The 26,873-nt window shown below is 39.6% G+C and overlaps 1 protein-coding gene and 1 long non-coding RNA gene across 6 annotated transcripts; both read right to left on the bottom strand.

Annotated features, from left to right (window-relative positions):
* Positions 1–905: 905 nt before the first annotated feature.
* On the bottom strand, positions 906–13,696 carry LOC101155286 (torsin-1A-like). 5 transcript variants are annotated; one of them, XM_004074672.5, is made up of 5 exons: positions 6,309–6,648; positions 3,494–3,759; positions 3,249–3,424; positions 3,005–3,132; positions 906–2,932 (listed from the first exon to the last, which is right to left on the bottom strand). In XM_004074672.5, exons 1-5 carry the CDS (start codon positions 6,511–6,513, stop codon positions 2,583–2,585), a joined length of 1,125 nt encoding a protein of 374 aa, XP_004074720.1. In that variant the 5' UTR covers positions 6,514–6,648; the 3' UTR covers positions 906–2,582. The 5 variants fall into 5 exon arrangements, with proteins under 5 accessions (XP_004074720.1, XP_078812062.1, XP_078812063.1 ...); XM_078955936.1 differs by having other exon boundaries at positions 3,249–3,759; XM_078955937.1 differs by lacking the exon at positions 6,309–6,648 and adding exons at positions 13,024–13,123; positions 13,557–13,696 and having other exon boundaries at positions 1,381–3,132; positions 3,249–3,759.
* A 9,278-nt stretch (positions 13,697–22,974) lies between these two features.
* Positions 22,975–26,566, bottom strand: LOC144996438 (uncharacterized). The gene is made up of 2 exons (XR_013659388.1): positions 24,769–26,566; positions 22,975–24,626 (listed from the first exon to the last, which is right to left on the bottom strand). It is a non-coding gene; the product is annotated as an uncharacterized LOC144996438 (long non-coding RNA).
* Between the last annotated feature and the right edge of the window lie 307 nt (positions 26,567–26,873).

The raw sequence follows: 26,873 nt of genomic DNA, 5'->3' as shown, positions 1-26,873 counted from the left end.
AAGTCAGGAAATATATAGTAGCAGTATTTTAGATTTTAGAAAATCAATAATGACCAAATAAATCTCTGTGGGTTGTTCACAGAAATAAAACTTCTGTTGTCCATGCACAATCTTAGGTACATGTTCAACTTCAGTTGTAAAAGCAGAATCTCTTAAATGACTCATATCAGCAGTCTGTTAAGGTTCTTGTGTTCTTTCCTTTTAATCCAGTTTTGGAGGCTTTCAGGAGTTAGCCTAGTAGACACCACTGTTTACTCTCTCTGATCAACATCCTAGGTTAAATACCTGCATTCTGGATCAATGTTTCCCTTATCTAACCTTTTGGTCATTTTTCCATTTTGATGGGGGGGGGGGGGGGGGTCATGTTCAAGTTCTATGACTGAGGCAAAGTGAGGTTGCAGTAGCAACATTTTTAGCTTGGCTCACATTTCAATTCAAATAAGATTACATTAGATTAGATGGGAAAGCTTGATTGACGTGAGGAAACAATTCCATGGATTCCGTTTTCCATATATGAGTCTGGATCCCGTGGCCAGCCTTAAATAAATAATAATGCAAAAAAGAAAAAAAGAAAGGGCCTCTCTCTGGTATTGTTCAGGGGGGCGGGTCAAATGGGACCCAGCCGACGGGCCGTAGTTTATAGTATACTTGCTATACTTATACTAAAGAATACTTAATGATATAAACTTCAAGTGCACTACTTTTAAGGGTTCTTAAGCAGTGTGATGTCCATCTGTATTCTCTGAATTGTCTGAAACATAAATAAGTGACTTTCTATTGTTCTTGGTAAAACATTTAAAAGCCTAAATATAACATTTAAATGTAATTCCACGCAATATACAAAAAAATGTAAAAGAAGAAAAAGTAACATTTCAAAAAGGATTTGAGATTTTTCATTGCCAAAATTTAGAACATAAACAAGATGTGTTTTAATTCAGGAAATCAAGACATGGAACAAAAAAAAATCTATTAAAGAAACCAAATCACCTTAAAAAAACTTGTAAGACTGAAGAATTGCTACAAAAATACAACCAACCTTGTTGCTTTATTCCAGCTACTCAAATTTAGACATAAGATACAAATGTTTTGATGAAACTACCTAAATACTATCTCGCAGATATATTTTTAGTACATCGTTTTACCCCCCCCCCCACTTTTTTTGTTTTCATTTAAGAATATACAAAGAATAGAAAAATAAGCCGTCTTCTTCTTTCTGTTCACTTTCGTTTCCAAGTATAAGATCTTGTGTATGATTCTTTTGTTTGTTGTTTTATGGAAATGAAAACGAATAGAACAGGATATATAGAATATATAGAACGAAGAATAAAATTATAAATTTTTGAAGCACACATTTACGACTTTATTCTGGTATATTGTTGATTTTCTTTTCATAATTGTACCATTTTGTCTAATAATTAGCCTATACAACTATTCACAAAACATTTTGAGTTTTTTCTCACAGTTTTACAACTTAATGCTGATATTTGTTTTTCCTTTTGTGCTGGCTTTAATATTCTTAACCATATGACATTTATTTTCTCTAAGCAGCTCATGGTTCTCATGGTACAAAAATAAAAATACCTAAACCTTTGGACAAATGTTTGCATATAAATAGACAAACAAACATAGAAAGTAACGAGTTCCTGTAAACAAGTCAATTAAAATATAAAATACATCCAAGTTTAAATAGTTTAAACACACGAGCCAGACAGTGACTGGACGTAGACCCTCATTTTACTCTTAAAGTGGGTGAATAGAATTGATTTTCTGAAGTATTCAGGATTTATTTCTCTGGAAGTAAGAGAAATAAATCTAATCCCTAAAAAGCTCTCTTTATCAGACGAGCACCGTTACCCAGGCAACCACCAAACCCAGATTCCCCCAATCATCTGATTAGCTGGACTAAAATCACACGGAAGTGGATTTTGTCTCGACTGGGAGGAACCTACTACAATAGTACTTTTTGGTTTTACTAAAGCCTTATGATGCATTACAGATGTTTGACAAATATTTGACTCCTTACATGTTCAGTGACTTTTTATAACCACAATAGATGAAAAAATTACAATTACAAAAGATTTTTTTCTGCTTGTGGTTGGTCACCAAGCTGTTGTTTTGTAATTCAAATCGACTTAAATTACAAAAAGAAATTTATTTAGTTGTCATAAACACAATGAACTTTAAATTCATTATAAGTGAATTTAGTTTTAGTTTTTCACAGATTAGATTACCGATAGACTGTATTTGTTTTTTGTGTTTGTTTTTGCAGCAGACAGACCTCTGTGTTAAGTTTTCCGTTTCTTTGCCTTTTTGTTTTGATTCTTTTTGTTCTGGCATGTTTTCAGTTCACTTCCTGTTTTATTTTGAAAGGTTCCTGTGTTGTACTTTAGTTTTGAGTTTTACTTTGGTCCCCCTCTGTCCTGATTGTGTCCACCTGTGTCTGGTCAGTCCTGTATGTATTTAAGTCTTGTCATTCCCTTCCTCCTGTGCTGGTCCGTGGTATATTCTTCCTGTTTGGAGTATTTAGAGTTTTCTAGTCTTTTGAGTTTGCCTGCCAGTTGCAATGGTTTGTGTTTTAGTTATTAAACAGCTTTGTTACTGGAACCTGCCTCCTCCTCCTTCTCCTCCTCCTCTCTGCACATGTGTACGCCGTCAACCTTCTCTCCTGCAACACTCTGTTTTTTTATGTCCAGTTTGCTCTCTATCGTTTTGCAGCCTTTGACGGCAAAAACTCTCTCTTGTTTGGGGAAATAGAGCCAATCATGGGCAACCTGTTTTGCCACATTCAGGTCCGGCGGGCCTTCGCCCTCGCTGGTTCTGGTCTTCATGTCAGCCATGGCGCACTGCACGACGTGCGAGTAATCCAGAGGGAGGAAGGGAACAAAGAAGTCCACCAGGTTCTCGTAGATAAAAGTTGTGCAAAAAGAGTCGCCTGGGAAAAAAAAAAAAAGGTTACTGAGGAGCTCCTGCCACAGATCAAACCCCTGCAGATACATCCACTCACTTTGGTCATTGTTGAAGATAGAGAGGGAGACGGATGTTTTTAGGTCTTTCAGATCAATCTCCTTTCGATCTCGTCTTGCTCTCCAGAAATCTAAAGCTGTCTGAACGATGATCTCCCCTCCAGCGTTGCTGTACAAATGCAGTTTACTTGAGATTTCAAATCATCAAACACATACAGACAACCTGAAAAAAATGATTTTGCATAAAGTCACACAACACAAAGTCTGTGCTTTTAGTTTTTATACCTGAGAAAGATGAAGATGGATTTTCTGTAGGAAACTCCGACCACCTTGTCATAGTACTCCAGGTACGGCTGGATGCTGTCGATCAGTCCCGGATGCATCTTATCCATCTCATCAAAGATGAACATGGAGCGCTCACAGTTGCTCACGCTGTCTTTGATCCACTGCTGCAGCTGATACTGAGAACACAGCGGGTTCAGGTTTGGTGAGGAACACGACGTCATCATGAAACCTCTGCTGTTCTTTACCTTGTAGAGGGGAAGTAGACGGGGATTTGGGAAGTGAAGCGTGGACGTGAAGACGTGAACAAACTTGCTGCTCATCCCCTCTTTGTAAATGTTTTCTGCGATCAGCTGGCTCACAAAGTTCTTCCCGGTGCCGGACGGGCCGTGGAGTGACAGCACCAGCGGCTTTTTGGGGTTGTCGTTGCTCATGAATTCACTCACAGCTTTCAGGATGATGCGAGACGCCAGGTGCTGTCCAAACAGTTTGTTTTCCAGATCCATCTTAAGGCCTGGAAGATTCACAGGAGAAAAATCAGAATGTCTGCACATTTTTGACTCAAATAAGACTGTTTTTCAGAATATCCCGTTTTTAGACAGTTTAGATTATATCAAATTTTAGCTATAAATCTAAATATGTCAATAATTTGACTGTTTTTTACAAAAATAAAAAGGAAGAAAAACCTTTATTTGAAAGTTCCTGAAAACAAAACTTGAAGCCAAACACAATAAATGTTTCTGACTGTAACCTGCATCACATGAGAATATGGTTACACAATCTGCTCCAAAATATCAACAAGCTGATAGATGTGATGGTTAAGTGATTAAATGAAAAGACAAAAAGCTATGAAAGGTCTCAAAAAGTGTTCAGTTACTCCTTTTGATTCCATCTTAAACTGCATCATCAAGCTATCTATTAATTAAACAGTTTTCAAACACAACCTGTAGCAAAATTGTAGTCTCACAATCCATTCTTATTCAAATAAAGCTGAAAACCCTCCTAAAAACTTCTAACATTAACTTTTCCTCTTCTAGAAAACTAAATACATCAGCAGATAATAATCACTGTACCATTGGTACATTTTCATTTAAAAAAGCATTCTGGGAAACGTGACGTACTGCCATTGTTGTTATGCTACAAGCTAAAGGTAAGTGCTTTAGGCGAAGCAGCCAGCTTAATATGATATTTTTCAGATTTTCATCGAGAAAATAACAGATCGACTATTCTTGCTTTTATTTTTACCCCTATTGAATGCTCACAGAGACACGGAAGTAGCGGCAGGAAGCGGCTTTTGCAGCAAGATGACTGAGGGCGTACCAGATCATCATGTGAATGAACGTGAATCAATACGATGGATGCTTTTGTGCTTTTTGAAATAAATAAATCTGTTCTCTAAACATCCTCCGTGTCTTCAATGCAATGTAATGAGACACACACAGACAGAAATGTGAAGGTATCTGCTATAAATCTATGACGTAAATTAAGAACAGGAAATGATCGGCTAGTCAGTTAGCATGTAGCCTAATAGCCTTCGAATGTAAAGCGACTGACAGCTAAAGTTAATAAAAGACAAGTCCTGAATATTATTATTCCTATTCGACCCTAAACTACAATATCAGCTGTCTGACAACCGACCAGCCAGTTGCCCAAATGCCGGTGTTACAGGCACAGCCCTCTGCTTTGCTTTCATCCTGTTGTGTTTCACTTCAGTTAATTTCCTGATGATGTTCACCTGGGACTGCAGCTTCATCAGCTGTGACTGGCCGCCTGCTGGTCATGTGGTGCTCCTCTACCAGGAAGCCGGAGCCTATTAAAGCACACCTGGGAGCTGAGCCTGGCAGAGTCTGGTGAACTGTCTCTGGCTGACACTCACTGCGATCCTGACTCTCTTTTGGCTGCATGCTTCTGACTAAGCTGTTTTCCTCAGGTACGTGGTGGGAGGTTGTGATCAGGCAAGTTTGGGGCCCCATACATTTTCACACGCAGGCTGAACTTTGTTAGACACACCAGGTAAGGGGTTGGTGCCATTTCTTGTAATGTTTTGTATGTTTGTATTTAGACTAGTTAGGTAGTCTTTTGTTGTTCTTTTGATTTATGGGTTTAGTTGCAGAGTTAGGCCTGGTTTTGTTATATTGAGTTTATTTATTTGGCACAACCCAAACGTCACTTCCTCCCCCACAGGTAATTGTTTGCAGCAGCCTGAGTCTTTGAATATTATAAACCATATTTATATACATCATCCTTGACTACTTGTCTTATTTCATGGTTGTACTGTTGCGCCCTCCCCAGGGACGTAACACCGGCATACATCAAAGAGCTCTGCGGCGGCGCTAGTAGTAGCCTAGCAGGAGCTATTGTATGACAAAGCAGCCTAGTTATCATAAATCTATTGATATTTTTCTTATATTCATTGAGACGGTAATAAAGTGATCATTTTTGTTTTACATGTTCCTTTTTTGAACGAATATGGGTCACAGAGACACGGAAGTTACCGCTGAAAGTGGCTTAATTTTGCCGGCGTACAGAGAGCATATCCGCGTGAATGACTTATGACGTGAATAATTACTGCGTTCGAACGGATTAATTATTGCGTTCGCACGAGTTAATCATTTCGAGGGAACGGAATAGTATTTTGAGGGAACGCAATAGTATCTTGTGGGAACGGAATAGTATTTCGTGCGAACGACATAATAACCTGTGGGAACAAGATATTAATCTGTGGGAACAAGATATATTTTTATATCTTAATGTCAGGACACGGGCTCAGTAGATTTGAAATAAAATAATAATAATAATAAAAACAGCTGATTGAGATGTCCTTAAACGTAATAACTGTTAATTAATGTTATAAAATCAAGCAAAGAGCTCTGTTCAAGACAGCTAATGTGTGGAAAGTGATGCAAAATCCAGGAAATATTCTTATCCTCGTTATTTTATTAGTTTACAAATGTCAGTCTGTTTTTTATCACCGCAATTTAGCAGGGTTTGGCTAAAAATAAAAATAAATCTCATATTTTGAGGCCTTTTGTCCGCGGATGTAGATTGCGTTTCGAGTATTACCAGTTCTGTTGAAACTAGCGCACTCCTGTTGTAAGTCATTGTGGAGTTTGGTGAAAATGCACCACTGGGTCAGTTGAAAACTGATGATGAACCCCATAGCGATGCCCAGAGCTGAGGAGATACTGAAGGGTACTACTATGGCGCCCGTGACACCGGGGCAGACCAGAACCCACAGCAGCAGGACGCGTCCCTTCTTCGACCTCATGGTAGAGATGTGTCCAAACGCTTTCGAGGGCTGCGTCCTTCAGTGGTCGCGACCTTCCCGGTCGACGTTGACCGGGTCCTACGCCGAGCGGCTGTGAATTTGGATAGTAACGTGTCACGTGAGTCGTAGAGGAGTAGTGAAGCAGGTGTGGCAGGATGAGCTAATTGCGTCACACAGGTGCAGTCACTCCCATCCTCTAAACAGGACTGAGCTGCTCTGCCTCATTCCTGGCTGAGACTCTGCCTCAGACTCTTCTGGGTTCCTGCGCATCTGGCAGTGCAGATGTTGTGGCCGGGCTGACATTGTCCAACTGTCTGTGTTTGCTGCATTCGTGGTCTTTTGTTTTTAGCGCAGTGGTTATCACACTTCCTTGTCACACACAGCAGGTTGGCTTGTGGCTGGAAAAAGGTTGAATGGGAACGGAGCGCATCGCTCCCTGCCCCTCCCCTCCCCGGTATGTGTGCGATGCGTGCCTCTTCGCCCCGCATGTTGTGAGGTAATGCCTTGCTGGCTGCCCGTCTTTCTGGTGTGGAACCCGCTGCGGCATAGCACAGGTTTTGTGGCCCTTGTTGGGATTGGCTGCGGATGTATGAAGGTAAAAATGTGTCAAAAAGAACGCACTTGTGAATTTGATTTGAGAATTTGTAATATAGAATCTGAATACTTGTGCATCAAAAATCTGCATCTGTGTGTAAAAATCTTCTGCTGTGAACTGACAAATTTCCAATTGCATGTATTCATTTAGAGTTACAACTTCAAATCTGTGATTACAACTGCCCAAATGTGCTTCTGCGTGTGCTTGAATCTGCTGCCGCAAATCACAGGTGCGCTACAACTGCGCTCTGACTTCTGACACATTCCTTGCGAGAAACTTATGTCAAAAGTGATCTGTGTCCGATAATGGGACTAGGGGGGAGGGAGGGTAAGAGGAGGCGGAGTCAACCATAGTGCTGGATTCGGAGAACTTGGTAAAGTTAGAAAGATCTTCACAGATTCACACTTCCTGCTTCAATAACTCTTCTGATAAACGTTCAAATGTGACAGCAAGTCTCTCAATCATTTTGTATGAACACAGAGAGTGAACTAAAAATGAATTTCTACAGAAAAAACTTAGTTTTCTCCTGCATTTTAATGAGAAATGATCTCTTCGTGCTTTAAATGCAGACATGCAGCTAGACGGCTGCGAACGGACAGGATCAGGAAAATGATCATCTTTGTTGTAGCAGGACAACAGGGCCAGGGCTATTGAGCAGCTTTATTATAAATCATATGGATAAACATTTGGAAAAAAAAATTTGATTAGATAAACGCGTTCTCCGCGACGTTCCAGGCGACGGCGCGGCGGCGCGTGGCTGTGGCGGACTCAGCCCGCTGAGCGACGGCTGGGTATGCGCGAGCGACAGGTGTGCCCCGCCATCGGTCAGCGGGATACTCGCTTCTTCTTTCCTCCGCTGAGCGAGGGCGTAGACCCATGCGTCTGACAGTGGGATCCCTGCTTCTTATTTTCTCCGGAGCTCGGCCGCTGAGCGAGGGCATATAGCGCGGTGTCACACCGCTGCCAGCCGCCGAGCTCTGCGGAGGAAGGAGAGGCCGAAAGAGAGGCCGAGGATCCCGATGGACGAGCGCGGAGCACCCGCGAGCCACAGGCGTGCTCCGCCGTCGGTCAGCGGGATCCTCGTTTCTTCTTTCCTCCGCGGAGCTCGGCGTCTGGCCGCGGTGTCGCGTACCAGCGACACGCTACGCCCTCGCTCAGCCAGCGGCCAGCCGTCGCTCAGCGGGCTGAGTCCGCCACAGCCGCGCGCCGCCGCGCTGTCGCCTGGAACGTCGCGGAGAACGCGTTTATCTAATCAAATATTTTTTTTTCAAATGTTTATCCATATGATTTATAATAAAGCTGCTCATAGCCCTGGCCCTGTTGTCCTGCTACAATCATCTTCCTGATCCTGTCCGTTCGCAGCCGTCTAGCTGCATGTCTGCATTTAAAGCACGAAGAGATCATTTCTCATTAAAATGCAGGAGAAAACTAAGTTTTTCTGTAGAAATGCATTTTTATATCACTCTCTGTGTTCATACAAAATGATTGAGAGACTTGCTGTCACATTTGAACGTTTATCAGAAGAGTTATTGAAGCAGGAAGTGTGAATCTGTGAAGATCTTTCTAACTTTACCAAGTTCTCCGAATCCAGCACTCTGATTGGTTGACTCCGCCTCCTCTTACCCTCCCTCCCCCCTAGTCCCATTATCGGACACAGATCACTTTTGACGCAAGTTTCTCGCAAGGAATGTGTCAGAATTCAGAGCGCAGTTGTAGCGCACCTGTGATTTGCGGCAGCAGATTCAAGCACACGCAGAAGCACATTTGAGCAGTTGGAATCACAGATTTGAAGTTGTAACTCTAAATGAATACATGCAATTGGAAATTTGTCAGTTCACAGCAGAAGATTTTTACACACAGATGCAGATTTTTGATGCACAAGTATTCACATTCTATATTACAAGTTCTCAAATCAAATATACAAGCTCGTCCATTTTGGAACATTAATACCTTCATACGGATGCCTCATGGGTCCGCCGGTTCAGCCAACTACACCTAGCTGCAGTACGCAGAACGAGGCGGAGCTCAACATGGGCGGGGTTAAACGTTGAGCTCCGCCCACTGTATGCCCATAATCTATTTTAACAAGTTTCCACCTGCAATATTGCACATTGAAACTTGTTAAAACAGATTTTTTTTGGTGGTCCATTAATTGATTTTTATCATAATTTTAAACCTTTATAATATTTGTTTTCTTTTATGGTGGTCCTACTTTTCTGTCCAATGAAATCCTTCAGAAAATGTAAAGTTCTGTTTCTCCAAGGCCTTTGAAAATGAAAGTACACGAGCATTTGCTTGTATATAAATACACAGACAGCACCAAGCAAACAAGTTGAGCCAAATTTAAAATACATTAGAGTTTAAAGACAGTGACTGGACTGAGACCCATACTGAGACTGAGCCATACTCCACCTGTGGGCCATTTCTAAACTATTTTTGAAACTGTCTTACAAACAAGAGTGGATGGATGAAATTAGTTTTCTGAAGCATTCATCATTTATTTCTCTGGAACTAAGGAATCCCAATCCCCTAAAACAACGATACATGATGAGCATCAGATGATCACCGTTTCCCAGGCAACCGCCAAACCCAGATTCTTCCATCAGCTGATTAGATGAAGTAGAAAATTTTCAGCACCTTTCCTTTATCAAGACAACATTGAATTGTTGAAAATGTTTCCTTTTCTTGTTTATAACAACAAGATATTTCTATAAGCATTTTACTAAAAGGTTTCTATAACATTTTAAAAAGGTTTGGCGCTGTCTGTCATTAGGATCATTTAACAATATTTGACCATAAAAATGAAATAAATAAAAAACACTCTGACAATCATCCTCAAGGTGGTGCTAGAAGTTAAGTCTCTTACTGCAGAGGATGTCACTGGTTTTCTGATAAAACCTGGATGGCTGTGACAAAAAATATAAATAAAGATGTGTTAAGGGCTGACTTGAAGCTGCAGGGAAAGAAAACGTTGAAGATCTAAGTCAAGTGAAAAACTTTCAGCAAAGTAAAAAAAAACTGAACTCCAGGATGATCCTCCTGATAGTTTCTTTAAATTTTCATTTCCTAAAGACACCAATTCTGATTAGAGTTGATTCTTCTCAGCATTATAACACATTCCATTGATACTTGAAGATTTATTTGAGTGGTGATCCAGCAGGATTTGCCTTCATTAGACCTCCTTCTCTGTGTGGCTTTTGTTACTTTCATGACTGTGGCTGAGAGCTTTCCGTTCCTTTCTCCTCTTTCAGTCGCCTCTTCTCTTTAGTGCTGATTCCTCTGGTGGTTGCAGAACAGGAGAGGGTAGACGGAGGGGGCAGGTCAGCCTCTAATCTTTCTCTAAACAGAGGGCACTGCCACCACACTCTGACCCCCACTCCCCCTCTGGTCACCGGTGCTCGCCTGAACCCCCACACCGCTGCAGCGGGGGCTGGATCATCACTCAAAGAATCAAAGCACATTCCTGTGACCCAGCAGAGGAGCGCCCAGGACCGGCTGGGAACGAATTTCAAATCAGTGCTGAAAAATTAATCTTGTTGCAACAATTAATTTGTGGTACCTATTATGACCAGCAGGGAGAGCTTTAAGAGCCCCGGAACTGATTTATTTTTGGGATTTGAATTACAGTAACAACAAAAAATGTCAATGAAGTAACAGTGTAGAGAATGAGGTCACCGTGCAGAAATCTGAGTGATTTAAATCACTACGCAAACTATTGAGACTCCATTTTTTTCTCTCTGAAAGTCTCCACAGAGCTGTCACACCAAAGAGAAGCAAATATTTGAGTTCATATTCTTATCAAACATCATTAATCTTTATCTTCATCATTCATCTTCTTCCGTTTTGTCCCTTTCTGGGTCTCGGGGTTGCTGGAGCCTATCCCAGCCACTTGTGGGAGAAGGCAGGGGACACCCAGTCTGTCGCAGTCATATCAAACTACTTTTATTAAAATAAGATTATTCAAAAATCAATTAAGATTGTTTTTACTTAACTATAAGTTTATTTAGGGATTTTCTATTGGTCAAAGATATTTTAAAAATTCCAAATTGCTTCTCAAAATCTTTGTTATTTTACTTAATTTGATTTTGTTTTAAAAAGAAGACTTAATAAAAAAAAAAAATTTTAAATGCAAGACATTGTTTTAGTGATCTAAGTTCAATATTTTTCTCCAACCTCACCAGAAAAAATGTTTTTTGTTTTTATTTTAACTGAAATCTAAGTGATAGATCCACAGTGGGTCGTTTTATTGATCAAATAACTCATAATCTTGAAAATGGCCAATTTGAGGAGAAACAACTACAGGAGTGTGTGAGCTTCGTTCTCCTGGTGGTGCTGCACTCCTTCTGAAGCTACCTTCATCTTCATCTTCATCTTCATCTTCATCTGAGCAGCTGGCACAGAAGGAGAGAGCAGTAACGACTGAGACAAACTCAGAAGCACTTTTCTCAAAAGTGTCAGTGTTGATACACGATTGAAGCTTTTAAAACCTATAAAAGCAAAAAACTCTATCCAGCTCTTCTCCACTGCAAACCTTTTATTTCAAACATTTCCACATCTTCTGGACTCACAGCTTCAGTGATTTGAAATCAGGTGACCGGAGATCTTAAAGAAAAACCCAGTAAAAACACTTGAAGGTAATTCCTTGTTATGGAAAAAAAGTGTGTCTTTCTTTACGTACTCTACACTTGGAGCCAAATTTTATCCCAAAAACGGACAGTTTAAAAAAACAACAACAACTAATTGATCATTTATTTATATTCTAATAAGGAAAGATGTTCTATTTTGAGGAAAATTAATCAATTTCAAATTTGATTCAACATTAAAAAGAAAATTCAACGAGGGAAATAATGAACTGAGAAGCTTTGTTATTGAAAGCATCAAGTGGAGAGTTTCACACTAAAGAGGTTTAACCATCAAGGCTGGCTTCTTTTTAAGACCATTATCTCTGAAAATGAACTTAAGGAAAATGGAAATGTAATCTAAACAGACAGATAACAGCACTTCACTGATTAACTTTTTACAAGCTCATCTTCCATTCGTTCCCACTTTCGCAAATCCATATGCAAACATTTCGTTTTCATCCAGATCCACCCACTGGCCACGAACACACGTTGTCTAAATCAGGGCTATTTTGACGCTTACAGCTGTAGAAATGCATCTGACAGGCGTAGATTAATAAAAGCCTAGATCTCCCACAGATGAATTTCCATAGCTAATGCTGTTGCTGTCCCATCATGCCTTGCTTGTTGTAAACAAGCCACCATTTTTCTCAAGGAGGGTGAGGGTTAATTCTAGATATAAAAAATATCTCAAGGTTAGTTAGCTACTTTAAGTAGTGTTGGAAACCTCTGTATGCAGATATCTTTAGAGTCTAATAGAGTAACAAAATAGAGTTAAGTTAAAATAGAGTAAATTTACGACTTGAAATCTTGTAATTTAAGTTTTTTTTTTGGTGGCCCTAAAACTCAGTCGTAGTTTTAAAAGCTTAATTGTTAGAAAAATTAGTTTGAAAATTGTTAGAGTTATGGTGAATAAATAAATATAATTGACCATCAAATGCTCAAAAAACTGTACAAAAACAAAAATTTTAGTTATTGATACAATTTTAATTCAAACATAACATTTACATTTATTTTCAAATCTGTCTATGTATAGATGTGCGCCGTAAGGGGGGTTGGTGTAAGTGAGCTTAGACGGAGGCAAATAAATCACTTTGGTGACCCCTAAAGGGAGAAGGTGAAAGGCAAAGGCATTAGTTTTTTTTATCTATTTATTTTTTAAAGGTCTATACCATGTTTTTCTTTAGCCTTTCAGAGTAAACTATAGCCATACATATGATAAGATATGACCTTTGGCACACTGAAGGACAATTATTTAACAAAATGTAAGTTATTTTTTGCAGCTCCTTTTCCTACCCGGAAGTAAGAGGACTCAATCTCTGAGGCTCCGCCTTTCTCCCCTTGTGGGTGCCGCCCATTTCGTGACGTCAACCTAGAGCTGGCCTCGACAGCGTGTCTGCCATGAAAACAAACATTATCAAAACTTTTGCAAAGATGGATGTGCATGTAATATGTAAGCGTTTTACTGATCATTGCAAGCTCCATGGAGATTGTGTGTGTGAACTTACCAAATCACCCAACGTATCATTTTTGATACTATCTATATTTCATAAAAGAAATGATGTTTCAAATTATTTTGTAGATTTCATTAAAGGGGTTAAAAAACATCTTAATTCCAAAAAAATGAAATATTCTGTCAATTATTTGATGTTGTGGACTTTAAAGGATTTTTTTTTAACTAAAGCAATACATTGAAAAGTGAGACTTTCCTGGGAAATGCAATTCTTTTGGCAGACATTTCTATAAATGCCCTTTTATTTCCACGAGTTAGAGTGAAAACGGAGCCACACAAGTTTAAAAAATGTTATAGTTTATATATGTATACTTACAACATCTGGTGATGGCAGCTGTGTTTAAGTTCTGTCCATTGATTTGCAGATGGAAAGAAAACCTGGAAGTTTCAGGGATTCGTTGGTCACAGATAACCTGGAACACCTGTAGATTCCAACATTCCAGTTGTGCTTTTTATCCTCTGGAGACTGTGGAGCTAAAGTTACGCTTCAGGTGTCTGCAGAGAAATGATAAGCGGCTGTGTTATTGTTTCACTTGTTAATTAGACAAAAGCACGTCCCCACCCTTCAGGAGTTTTCCCACATCAATCTGCACAAAAGCAAACGTCCAGCAGCAAATATGTGAAAACAACACAGATCTGAGCATGCAGAACGGAGAGCAACAAAGGGTGAAGCTGAACTCTGCATGGAGGCTGAGTACAATGCTCATCAGCATCCTCCAAACAATCTCAAAGCTTGTCCCCATTGTTTGATGCCCGCAGTCACCATGTAAACATCCCTTCTACAGCCAGTCCCAACTAAATTCAGACCCTGACAGGAAGTGATTTCATATCCAACATCCGCCTCAGACTTCCTCCCTCAGGTGGCCGACATTTTTGGCAGTGGACCTCCCAGGCCAAGGAATCTAGAGTTGTAAAGGAAGGGCTGGTTCCACTTTGGGTCCCGTCTTTGGATGTTACAAAGAACAAACGCTTTCGCCTGTTCCAGATCAGTTTTGTAAATCTTCTGAACAATTGAGAATATGGATGAGAACGTGCATTTTTCTACGGTGTACGCAGGTCAAAGTGTCACAGACAAAATCTTTTCATGTTTCTATCCACAAACCAAATTTGTCTGATTAGGACAGACAATTTTAAGGAAATTTTGAATTACACTTACACTGTTTTTTTAAAGCAATTTCAGCAATAAAAACAAAGGAAAAGGACAAATTCTGCAGAGCGGCTGTGTTTCGTTAGAAATTTATCACAGAGTCATGGCTGGAACTGCTGGCGCAGAGTGAGCCTGCCCCCATTTTCTATCATCTATCAGTTTCTTTTCTCCTAGCCTACAGCCCCTATCACCCCCAAGCTAACATTACACGTGCAAGAAAATGGCAAGCAATATTGGAGCCATTAAGCCGTACGGCTTTGAGACAGATGCAGCTCAGACGAGGAAAACAAAGACTTTCTCAGAAATGCAGTGTTAAGCTTAATTTTCTCTATATGCGTGTTCAATCATAATAGCATAAAACTACTGTGATCTGCATCCTGCATTAGTCTCCTGTACAGAAACCCAGCATGTACAGCCACACAAATGTTCATCCAGAATCTCCTCCTATATCGCGAAAAAAATGGTGATTGACGTAAATCATTTTCAATGGGTGACGTGACACTCACTCAGTCTAGGTCTCAAATATAGTCAATAATTTACCCCCGCTTGATGAACATAAAGAAAAAGGTGGAGTCTGATGCAGATCTGTGATGTCATAGAACTCTAAAAGTCTGAAGGACTCAGGGAGTCAAACATTTTCAGACTGATGTGGTAGACCAAAAGCTTGATGAAGCTATCCCATTCAGGCTTTTTAGGTTTTCTATCCACCCTCTTCATCTGAAGTGTGTTGCTATGAGTTATTCCAGCTTTAGAACCTGAACAGGTTCATTGTAAGGCCATAGAGACATTACAAGGTTGAGATTTGTGGTTTTCTCAAACTCCTTGTTGGTTTAAATCATTGGTGGGAGTGTAAGCTGGTATCATGAGGATTGATTAGATGAACGCATGCAGAACTTTTTCTATCATCTTGATTTTTTCTACGCTGTTAAAGTACATTAATCCATTCACTTACTTAATCTGCTGTATCCCATTCAGGGTCACTGAAGCCTGTCCTGGCTACTGTTGGGCAAAGGCGGGGTACATGCTGGACAGATCACCAGTCTGTTGCAGGGCCACACATTCACACTAGGGACACTTCAGTGTAATCAATTAAATTTAAAAAGTTAAAGTAGCTGTCACACACCTAGGTGTGTGAAATTTGTTCTCTGCATTTGACCCACCCCCAGAGGGAGTGGTGAGCTGCAGACACAGCCACAACCATTTGGTGGATTAACCCCCCCCCAATCCAACCCCTTGATCCTGAGTGTCAAGCAGGGAGGCATTGGGTCCCATTTTTTAGATTTCTTGGTATGACATGGCCTGGATTTGAACACCCGACCTTCAAGTCACAGGGTGGACACTCTGCCACAAGGCCACTGAGCTGGTTAAACTATGAGGCTTATTTTTGGACTTTGGAAGGAAGACGGGGTGCCCCGAGAAAACCAATACATGTATGGGGAGAACAGACTCTGGACTGAAAGAACCCAATCGGGATTCAAATTAGAGCCTTCTTGCTGTGAGGCTGGAGCGCTAACCACTGCGCCACCGTTCAGCCACTTTGTTTTCATCTAAAAATAACCCCTGGAGGAGACAGCCGCTCTGCCACAGTGCATTTGACCACAATGGGCTTCAGTGGAGCCAAATAACATTTTTGGGGCTAATACGCAGGTAAATTTCCTGTCTGCCAACAGAAAACCTCTAACATTAAGCTGTAAAAGTGGAATTATTGCAGGACTTCTAACAAACAAACCAACTCAGAGATTTTGTCATTTCTGGGTCAAACAAAAAAACAAACGTTTTCAAGTAGAGTTTTGTTAGAAGACATTCTTTTCCCCCCCAGGTTTTAGGGAACTCAATTAGTCTGACTTGATCAATTTACTGCCATTTACGTTCTGACACATCAAAATTACAGATTTGGCCTGAAAAACATTCGGCCAACCAGCAGAGAAATTGGAAGCACATGGGAGATGATTAATAGCTGCTATTAAGGCCACATGAACGCAGATTTTGATTTGTCTAAACAAGTGTTTGCCAAGATTTCATGTGACAAGACAATACGATCCAAACAACAACTGGAGGCTTTTCAAGGCAACAGCTGAGATTTAAACAAAAAGTCTGTTTTTTCAGGGGAGGAGAAAGGACGTGACCTAATAAACACACCGGAGACGTCCTTCAAGGGGAACCTGCCTTTTCACTTGTGCTTCTGGTGTAAAAGTTAGATAAACAGACCCTGAACTGGGGTCAAAAAGCCTTTAAACAGCAGAATCCCCAACCTCTGTGACTCGAATGAGTTGAATAAATCTGAAACCGTGGTGAGACTTTGACATCTGCGACTCCCTGCAGTGACAGGAGCTTGGGAACAACCTGCCACAGACGGGGCGAGGAAACGTCAACAACATGGACGGAGGAAGTGGTGCAGAAGCGGGTGGAGGGGGGGCAAACAAACAGAGGTAGGTTTACACCCACCTGCTCCCCCAGCTGTTCTCCATCAGCTACTGACATGGAGAGGAACACAGAAAAGGACTTCTTCATCTAACAGGAAATGTTTGACTCGAGGTGATCATTCACTCCTAAAAAATAAAAGTACCAATGAAACTTAGAGGTTCATATTTTTTGCAGCTCTTTTAAGTTAATTCTATGTAACCTGCAGCTTTTAGCACAGAAACAACCTTATATCAGCAATACAATTTAGTTTTTTAAACAGACTATAGATGTAAACATGTGTTTTTATTTTTTTATTAATGTTCACACAGTTTCAACAAAAGCTTTAACCCTTGTGCTATCCTAGGCACTTAAAAGTTGGGAGTTGGGTCATCTAGACCCACTAGACAGTGCTCTGAACCTTTTTTCTTTAATGATTTGTGATCTTCACTGGTGTCCATGAATTACATGAAATCTTTCCACCTTTATCCACCTTTGTCATGGTAGGGAGAACACGTTAATGCAAGGGTGGGGTCATAGGATAGCACAAGGGTTAAAAGACCCACTCCGATAATCTTTTGATCTATTTTAAAAGCGTTCCCAGTGGTCTTTTAATTACGATTAAGGCCTTTTAAGAGCTCTCTGTTTACACCCTCTCCTGCTAGCTTACAGCTCCTCACAACCCCATAACATTTGTGATGCAACAAAAAGGCAAGCAATATTGGAGCCATCCAGATTCAAGCCAGATGTCAGCTTGGATGAGGAAAAACAAAGACGTACCTGGATCTATTTATTTATTTGTCAATGCACCAGAATGGAGCAGAGCAGGGAGCTTGTGGCCTGCCCAGCGTATTTTCCATGTAAGAAATGCACTCTTGTTCCTGATTCGCAATGATTTGACTTTTAAGCTTAGTTCTCCTAATACATGTCTTCGATTATCAGAAAATAACACAAAAACATATTAAAAACATTGTTTTCATTGGGGTGGATCTTAAATGTACAGCATGCTAATGAACTACCACACAATAAAAGAGAACTAACACAGTTGGTGTTGGTGGAGAAGGCCTGGCTCTCAGTGTTCAATTCATCCCAAAGGTTTTCTAGCGGGTACAGGTCAGGACTCTGTGCAGGCTAGTCCAGTTCATCCACACCAGACTGTCATCCATGTCTTTATGTTTCTGTAGATGCTAGACATACTGTACGTTGGAAGGGGAAGGGGCCCGCTCCAAACTGTTCCCACATGGTGGGGAACATGGAATTGTCCCAAATGTTTTGGTATCCTAAAGCATTCTAAGTACCATTCACTGGAACTAAGGGGCCAAGCCCAAGTCCTGAAAAACAAACCCACCATAATTCCTCCTCCACCAAATTTCACACTCTGCACTATGCGGTCCTGAAATGTACCGTTCTCCTGGCAATCTCCAAACCCAGACTCGTCCCACAGATTTCCAGATAGAAAAGTGTGATTCATCAATCCAGAGAAGACATCTGCACTGCCCTAGAGTCCAGTGGTGGCATGCTTCACACCACTGAATTTCAGATGTAAGAAAGACTAATAGTTAAAACGACTTCCAGAATTTTAAATAGTATTGATAACAGTTTTGACCAATTTAAATTGTTTTTTATGCATTTTTGATGCTCTTAAAATGGGATCCTCTCAGTAACAGCACAATTAGCAGGCTAATTTGTAACTTTCTATTTAGTTTTTTGGAAATCTGGAGTTCCTAGCTTTCCTGTCGTCTCCATTTCTCTTTTGAACAGGTTGTTGTTTTAGTTTGTTTTATTTTGCAGAGTCCCTTGAGTCTTCCGGTTGTTCAAGCTTATAGTTTTGGTTTATCACAGCTGTATTCCGTTTGTCCTTATCCCTCTCAGTTTTCATGTTTTTCTATGACTGCAGCCAAATCTTCATCCATGCTTGGCTTGTTAATGCTTTTAATTTTTCATTTCTTTCACTAACTTTTCAAATTTGACATGGTCCTGGTAATCAGAGAAGAGCAATTTGTTTGGATCTTCACTCATCCATTTTGTCACGAGTAACAAATCTGCTTAAAAAATCGTTTTGTTTTTACATAATGACTCAATTAATAGGAGATTGTTGAAAATCCTAAAACACAGTGCAGACACAAAATGGAAATGAGAGTGACGTCCTGGAACGTTAAAACCAATTTTATAAAGGTTTAAAAGGTATAAGGTGTAAAAGATTTTTCAGAACAGAACATTGTAAGATGGTGAGCTAGGACCTTAATAGTAAATTATTATAGTCAAGTTTTTGGTGTTTTTTTCCTCAATTCAGAAGAAAAACTTCTTTAATTCACACTGAAAAATATTATTTGAAAAAAAGAAAAGAAAAAGATACTTGGCTTGGCAAACTGTGTGACTGAATTAAGCAATTTAAAGCGAATAGAAGGTTTTTTTTTTTTATTTTGCACAAGAATTTTCTGTACATTCTGGTTTAGTGTGAAATGTCTGCACATTTTTTATAAAGAGGCTGAAAACAGAATTAAAATCTACTGAGAGTATTAACTTTAAGAGTTAGTCATATAATTTAAGAAGAAGAAACCAATCTGAAAGTACGATGTGTTTCAGATCTTGGTGTGAAATTATGGAATGAACTGAGTGATGAATTAAATTTTTCTAAAAAAAAAGTCTAAAACGTAAATGTATAAATTATCATAAGCGGCAGAGGTAAAAGGAATTGTTTTACTGTTTTTTAATAGTTTTTTTCTTTTTTTTGTATCCATTTGGTTTGTTAAACTGATCAGCATGGACATTGAAGCATTTTATAAACTTCATGTGCTTTTTCCTTTTCTTTTTTTATTGGTTGTTTGTTTATACTGTATATGTGAGGGATAATGGCAAACAAAGCGTGCATTATCAGAAATTAATGCCAACATGGAAGCCTTTTGCGTCCACGAAGCTTTTTCATTTCTGATAATGCACACTTCAATGGCCCATATCTTGCTTATACAGTGGTATCTTACAAAAGGTATATAAATAATAAATTATGATTAATATTTATAATTAAATAAATGGTAGTAGAAATAGTACTTTCGTTTTATTTTTCGGTTTAGATTGCTTTTTTCACTAAAAGCGGAATATTTTACATTGTGTGGCCGCTTAGCTGACACCGACCTCGACTGCAGCAGCAAAAGAAAAGTTATATCTATGCTGATCGTCATGATAGGTTAAATCATCAGTGTTGAGAGAAAGTTCCTCTCCTACTGCTTGTTTTTGTCCAGAAGATGAAGCAAACGTTTGTTTTAAGGAAGCCAGCGCAGTGATACAGAACATTTAAGCCATGTGACCGGAACTTCTTTTTTAGGCGTTCATTATCACTTTTGATCATCACTTTTTAATCCTCCCAGCAGCCAATCAAAATTGAGTATTCACCTGGACCATGGTATAATATGCAAATAATACAAATGGAAAAGTAAATTAAAATAGCCAATTAAAATAATAATAATATAATCTTGTGTAGTGATGCATCAATGTGAGAATTCGCACAGAAGCTCGAAATGCACATACATGTGTGTTTACTCAAACATTACTGTGACCACAGTAACAACGTAAAATAACAGTCTGACACCGCTATCTGTAACTCTTGTTAGCCTGTTTACAATGACACCCAATAACCCCCAACCTGATACTGCAAAAACAATTGGTGTGACCATGCTAATTCCCAACATTGTTAGTAACGTGTGAAAGAAAAAAAACCTGTCCGACACCGCTACATGTTGCCACGTTAGCATATTTTATTATATATTATAATCACCTTGGTCGTCAGTAAATACAACCAGAATTATTCCATTTATATGCTCTGGATTACATGGTGGTTTTATATTAAAAAAAAGCTTTTAAGTGCGCCTTAAGTGCGGAAAACGCAGAATGCAAAATGTATGTGAAAACAGATGTGTGTACCAAAACACACACTCAACACATCCCCCTCTCAACAAAACCTGTTAATGGACACTTAATCGAGATGCTAGACAAAACCCGAGTCGGTGACACAAAAGTTCAAAGCTTTAAGTTTCCTGACAAAGATGGAGAGCCAGAGGTTGCTGAAGCCATCTGCAGCCTTTCTGCCTCGCTACTCATTTACTCTCCGTCTTCTGCACTCTGACCCCTTTTTACTCCCTCACCCACACACACATGCACAGACGTGCACACACAGGCACGCACACACTAACCGAGATAAATAGAGATTACACAGCGAAAGTGAATCGGAGCAGACAGCCGAGCGACGGAGACACTGATAACAGCAGCAAGTGAGGATGGTGATCAATGGTCCAGCACCATCTGTATATGTGTGTGAGTGTGTGTGTGCTTTTAAAACGTCAACCCCCACACGGCGCAATTAACTGCCACCCTACACCGAGTCAGATGAAATGGAGGAAAATAAACTTCAAACAGAAGCTGCTGACAAGTTTAAGCCCAACTTCTCCATGTCTTTGTATGTCAAAACTTTAGCAAAATGAAAATTTTTTTTTTTTAAGAGAAGTGAAAAGACTTGAAACCATAGTTTGTTTAAACAGCACGTCAGCCTGAAAATTGAAGTTCTTGATTCATGAATTTTCTGACTAATTCTGTAACGCAAAGCACCTCTATGTTGGTTCACATAATAGAGGATGTTTTATGATTTTCTTCCTTTGCTTTTTTTCAAAACAGTGACTTGTTTTCTTTACCACTTGCCTGCACGAGCATGATTGATCCACCTCCGTGCTTTACAGTTAGGAGTGATTCGTCATTACCGCAGTCTTTCCAAGTATAACTTTGATTTGCTGTGAGGAAACGGTTTGATGTTACAAAAACAGTCTGCAGGACTCATTTCCAAATTTTATAACAAGACATATTCAACACAAAAAGCAAATTTAAAAAAAAATCTTTTGTAATGCTTTATGATGTGTTTGATCAGAAGTAGAAGACTTCAGAAGCATTGGTTGCATGATAAACTCTGGTCAGACCAAGGAGAATACTTAGTTTAAGTATCATAGGAGATTTTTCTAAGAGTTGCTAAAAAAAAAGACCAGTCAATCAAATAGTAAAAGTTGATTTTAAATATTTTATGCATATTTTTTAAAGATAAAAAGGTTGTCAAGAACTGGGGCTGTAGGATTAAGTATGAAGGAAACCATGGGGCTTGGTGGCAGAAAATTTAACATTTGCTAAATAAACAACAACATGACAAAACCAGGGGAGCAACAAAAGAGTGACAAATGATCTAACAATGAAATCCAGTCACTTAAATACACTGAGGGTAATTAACTGAAAAGAAGACAGCTGTGAATAATCATCAACATTAACCGGGTGTGACTAAGAGGAAGACAACTGAAAACAGATCAAAACCAAGAAACAACCGACAAAAACAAGTCCAAAAAGCATCATCCTCACAAAAGTAATTTTATACATGTTCTGAAAATCCAATTTTAACCATGCAGACCTTTGATTTATATATATTTATAGTGTTACTTCCTGTTTTTAGATGCCCTTTTGTCAAGGGTGCGTTTTAGTTTCACTTTTTCCCATGTATAGCAGCACAGACAGGTGGGATAAAACTATAAATAAGCATTAAAAAATGGAACAAGAAGCTACTTTATATGTGTATAAAGTTACTCATAAGGTGAAGGACAAATTATGATAATAATAAACACTTTAAAAACCTCAGTACTTTCATTGCATACCCAAAAAAAACACGTTTACACTGTTACTAGCACAGTTGCAGCACATTAAGGCTTTTCATTTTTACAACAGACCTCTGGCCAGATAAAACCCTCCATAAATGAAGAAGCAACTGTCCTCTACGGAGTATTACCAAAAAGAAAAAAACCCAACAACTTTGAGAATATTTTTCTGAAAAAAAAAAAAAAAAAAAAAACTGCATCCACTGCAGTTTAGTGGCTAAAAATTGCACTTCATGAGCATTTTGCTTCAATAACACAAATTTTACTCCATCAGTGCTTAGAAAGCATCCCCAAATTTATGGTCAGTCTCTTCATCAAATTGTCTGACATAAGAGTACAGATCTTCATCACTTATTTAGGGGAAAGTGATAAAAATCCTTTGTGCCACGTTAATATTTTTGGGGATTAAAGTTGTTATTTTATACCTTCAAGATTCAGAGTGAAACACAGATTGTACCTAAACTTTCCCAGGACACAGCAAGACATTTATCATTCAAATTGACACCAAATGCATTTGAAAAATGGCTGAGTGCTTTATTGTGTGCAACTATTTTGTGTCATGTGACAGACATCTGGAGCTCTTCTAATCTAAATAATCCACCCTAATTAGAATATATACAAACTCCACTGGAAAACTTAAACAGTTTCAAAACCAGCCACCACGTTAAAAAAACAAAGTCAGATGATTTACAACAAATCTGAAATTTATTGTCTACAGATAATCTAAACTTTCAAAGTCAAACACTCCCACAGCCTTCACACTGTAGTACAGCTGTGAAATGATAAAAAAAGGACAGTACATATAATATATGTGACTGCAAAATTGCATCAACCAATAAGCGTTTTAGTTCGAAATGAAAATCAAAATTTAATCATGTAATATTTTACAGAAGATGAAGATGGATAATTGATTGACTGATGTCAAGCATGACCTAAGTTCCAAGCAGCCAAAGTGGCTTTCACTTCCTAAACGAAGCACATTTGAAATAACAAAATGCTATTTCTTCTTATTTATAACAAGAAATAATATTATAATAATAAGACGCAAAATGTCTGAATTATTTGAACCATCTTGACTTTATTTCTTTATGATCTTTGACTTTATTATTGCATGGTGGCGCAGTGGTTAGCGGTCTTGCCTCACAGCAAGAATGCCCCGGGCTCAAGTCCCAGCTTGGGGGCCAATGGGGGAGTTTGCATGTTCTCCCTGTGCATGCGTGGGTTTTCTCCAGGGTCTCATAGGTCAATTGGCAACTCTAAATTGTCCCTAGGTGTGATGGGTGTGTGATTGTGGCCCTGTGAAAGACTGGTGACCTGTCCAGGGTGTCCCCTGCCTTCGCCCACAAGTGGCCGGGATAGGCTCCAGCAGCCCCGTGACCCCGAAAGGGACAAAACGGAAGAAGATGAATGAAAAAAAAGAGGCAAAATGCAGTTCACCAAGGAACCACAAGGGATTTTTACACAATTGAAGTCAACTTTTTGAACTTATAGGTAACATACAGGTTACATATAAGTAAAGCAAAATTGTTTTTGATATTTTATGGAAGCAGCAGGAAAAGCTCTTCTACTGCCTCTAGTGGAATGATGATGAACTACAGGGTAGAAAACACAGACCAAGTCATGTACAATGGGTTTTTAAGGAGAGCTTGCAAATGAAATGGGGGTTTTTGGAAACAGATTACATATGGCATATTACTTATGATTATTTAGGGTTGAAGTACAAGTTAAAAGGCATATTTCATGTTAAATTAAAAATGTGAGCTTTTAAGTGTATTATAATGTCCATTCCTCACAAAAGACAACCACAACGCGGTATTTTGATCCATTCATGCCTCTATGAGTATTCTTTTGAAAACCTGCGCTCTGAGCATCAGCCCCTCCCAATCTACAAAAGGTTACTGCCAGCACCGCCCCCCAGGTTAACACACACACCCTTTCTCCAATGAGCTAGTGGGGATCTGCAAAATGCTTTCATTTTACACGAACAATATGCACATCCATCTTTGCAAAAGTTCGAATGTTGTTTGTTTTCGTGGGCAAAACGCAGACACGCTGCTGAGGCCGGCACAAGGTTGATGTCCTGAAATGGGCGGCACCCACACGGAGCGAAAGGCGGAGCCTCAGATAATCGAGTAGCCTTACTTCCAGGTAGGAAAATGAGCTGTGAAAATAATTAATATTTCATTAAAAAAATGTTCTTTAGAGTGTCAAAGGTAATGTATTGTCATATATATTGATATCATTTATTCTAAAAGGCTTAAGAAAAGTATGATATAAGTTTTTACTAATAAACTTAAACCTACATTTTCTATTTGCAGTCATGTGTTTTTTCCAACGGCAGTTAACGGTCGAATCCTGAGTTCTGTAATAAAACCTGACAAGAATATTAAATCTTTATGTGCCCATTCATTTGGAAAAGTTATGGTTTGGTTACAGGATCAATGATGAACAATGAGCTGACATGTGCCTCCAGCAAGTCATATAAACAAATTGACTGTATAAGAGAACTGGACCAGGTGAGTGTGACATCACACATTGAAAATGACTTGCTTTCAGTTCTAAAGTCGATTCAGTAGCCATTTCTATGCGGACACCACCACGTTGGAGCCAGACGTCGTCAGTAAGCGGGTAGTGGTCCATTTCAGCATTTCTACAGTAACCACTCTCACCAGCTTGTTGGAAGTCCACACGCCTACTACGTAAAGACGGGCTGTCAATCAAACTTTTCGAACATTGAACGTGAGACCACTTCCTTATATTCAGGCATCCGATTGGTTAGTTTATAACTTGAATTCAAAAATTAAGATTATCAAGAACATGTAAAAAAAAAAGAAATCAGAGCAAGAACGGTTATTTCAACATAGAGTAATAGCTCTGTATTTCTTGAAAGAAGTCTTTTGGATTTTGGCTTTTTTTAACTTGTTTACAAATAATAAGAAACCGCCCACACATTAGGGTAATTTAGTTGGATCAACACATTCTGGCCCACATCATCAGAAATCTTGTGATCCAGACGGCAGAACTTCCTGAACTCCAAAAACCATGGCTACAGGGCACTTTAAACATTTCCCCTCGCCAACGTCAGTGGCAGTAAAACTTATGAGCATATAAAATCAGTTTTGGTGAGTTAAGGTTTCAGGCAAGAACTAAATGAGGTTTTAATTTGATTTGCTTCCAAAAACAAAAAAAAACTGGATTCATTTTGGCCTCTATGTTGAGCCAATTCGTGGCTGAGAAGGAGATCAAAATGACCAAAATCTATAGTTCTAAAGGTGTATATGCCAGTTGAAGCCAAGTTAACCAAAGAAAGAGCAGCAACTCTGTAATTGTCTGCCTGTTTGTGACCCTCTGATGGCGCCTTTTCATGTCCCATCAGGTTCCTTTTTCGACTTGATAAATCCACAAACCCTAACTGACGAGCTCACCGGGAAGATGAATGGGCCCGCAGAGGCCTCTGAGAACCTCCAAAAACTCCTTTGGCCACCAACAGGCGGAGGGGAGCAGCTTGGCGGGGGTCCTGACGTCCCCCACATTATCAGCCTTTAAATCCACTCACCAGTCACAATCAGCCATAAAGAGACCGGTGCACATGGAAGTGTGCAAATTTGCAAAGTCACAACAGGATTTCTCCCTGCATGAGATGTCAGCACATCACTTCATTTTATAAATTGACAGCTTTTCTTACTTGGGGAGGTTTGTTTTTCAGTCCAGGAAGGAGAGGAGCATGAATATCTGCACAGGAAACCAAGCTTGTTTTCTGTCCTCAAACGCAACCTAATCCTGACACGGATCAGATGAGGAGGAACCAGATTTATTTTTCTGGAGTTATTTTTAAAAACAAACCTGCACCTCTTCTGCCCATGTGCCTCCTGTGGTGAAATATGGATGGAGTTATACGTATTGCTTCATGTTCTCCTTGAGTGGGGCCCTCGCACCACATGTTGCACACACAGCACAATGTGCAAAGGCTTTTGCCCTGCAGAGAAATACACAGAAGGTGTCTATTTTACACCTTGTTTCGTTGTTACCGAGCAGCTCCATCTCAGTGGTGGGGCTGCGGGAACAGACCACCCCGCTCGTCTGCATGACAGATCTCTAATCCTGCAAATGCAGCTTTTGTTAGACCCTGATCTCAGTCCACCCTTCCCTCCTGTTCATCCCTTCATCTATCAGGCTCCAATGTGACTCACATATTATTGTAGCCTTAACGCAGGGAAGCACCCGCTGACCGGAAGATCTGCTCCTGCAGATTGAGCCGCCGACTAAAAGCCTCTTCCTGACTCGCAGCCTGTCTGCAGAATCAAGACATGGAAGCCAAATGCTCCTGTAAACTCTTGCAATATAATTTCTATGCAGTTTAAACAAAATTAAAAGCCATGTATGTACAGAACTGACACTGTTTAACAAT

Source organism: Oryzias latipes, chromosome 12 (assembly GCF_053564925.1).
Source record: "Oryzias latipes strain Hd-rR chromosome 12, Olatipes_Hd-rR_3.1".
In the NCBI taxonomy this organism is placed as follows: domain Eukaryota; kingdom Metazoa; phylum Chordata; class Actinopteri; order Beloniformes; family Adrianichthyidae; genus Oryzias; species Oryzias latipes.
This window is presented reverse-complemented; position numbering and strand designations above follow the sequence as displayed.

Coding starts and splice junctions, on each gene's coding strand:
- LOC101155286 (XM_078955934.1), bottom strand. CDS start 6,513: ATGAGGTCGAAGAAGGGACGCGTCCTGCTGCTGTGGGTTCTGGTCTGC. Junction 3,760..6,308: donor CGCTAGTTTCAACAGAACTG/GTAATACTCGAA, acceptor TGAATCTTCCAG/GCCTTAAGATGGATCTGGAA. Junction 3,133..3,248: donor TCCATCTTCATCTTTCTCAG/GTATAAAAACTA, acceptor GCATTTGTACAG/CAACGCTGGAGGGGAGATCA.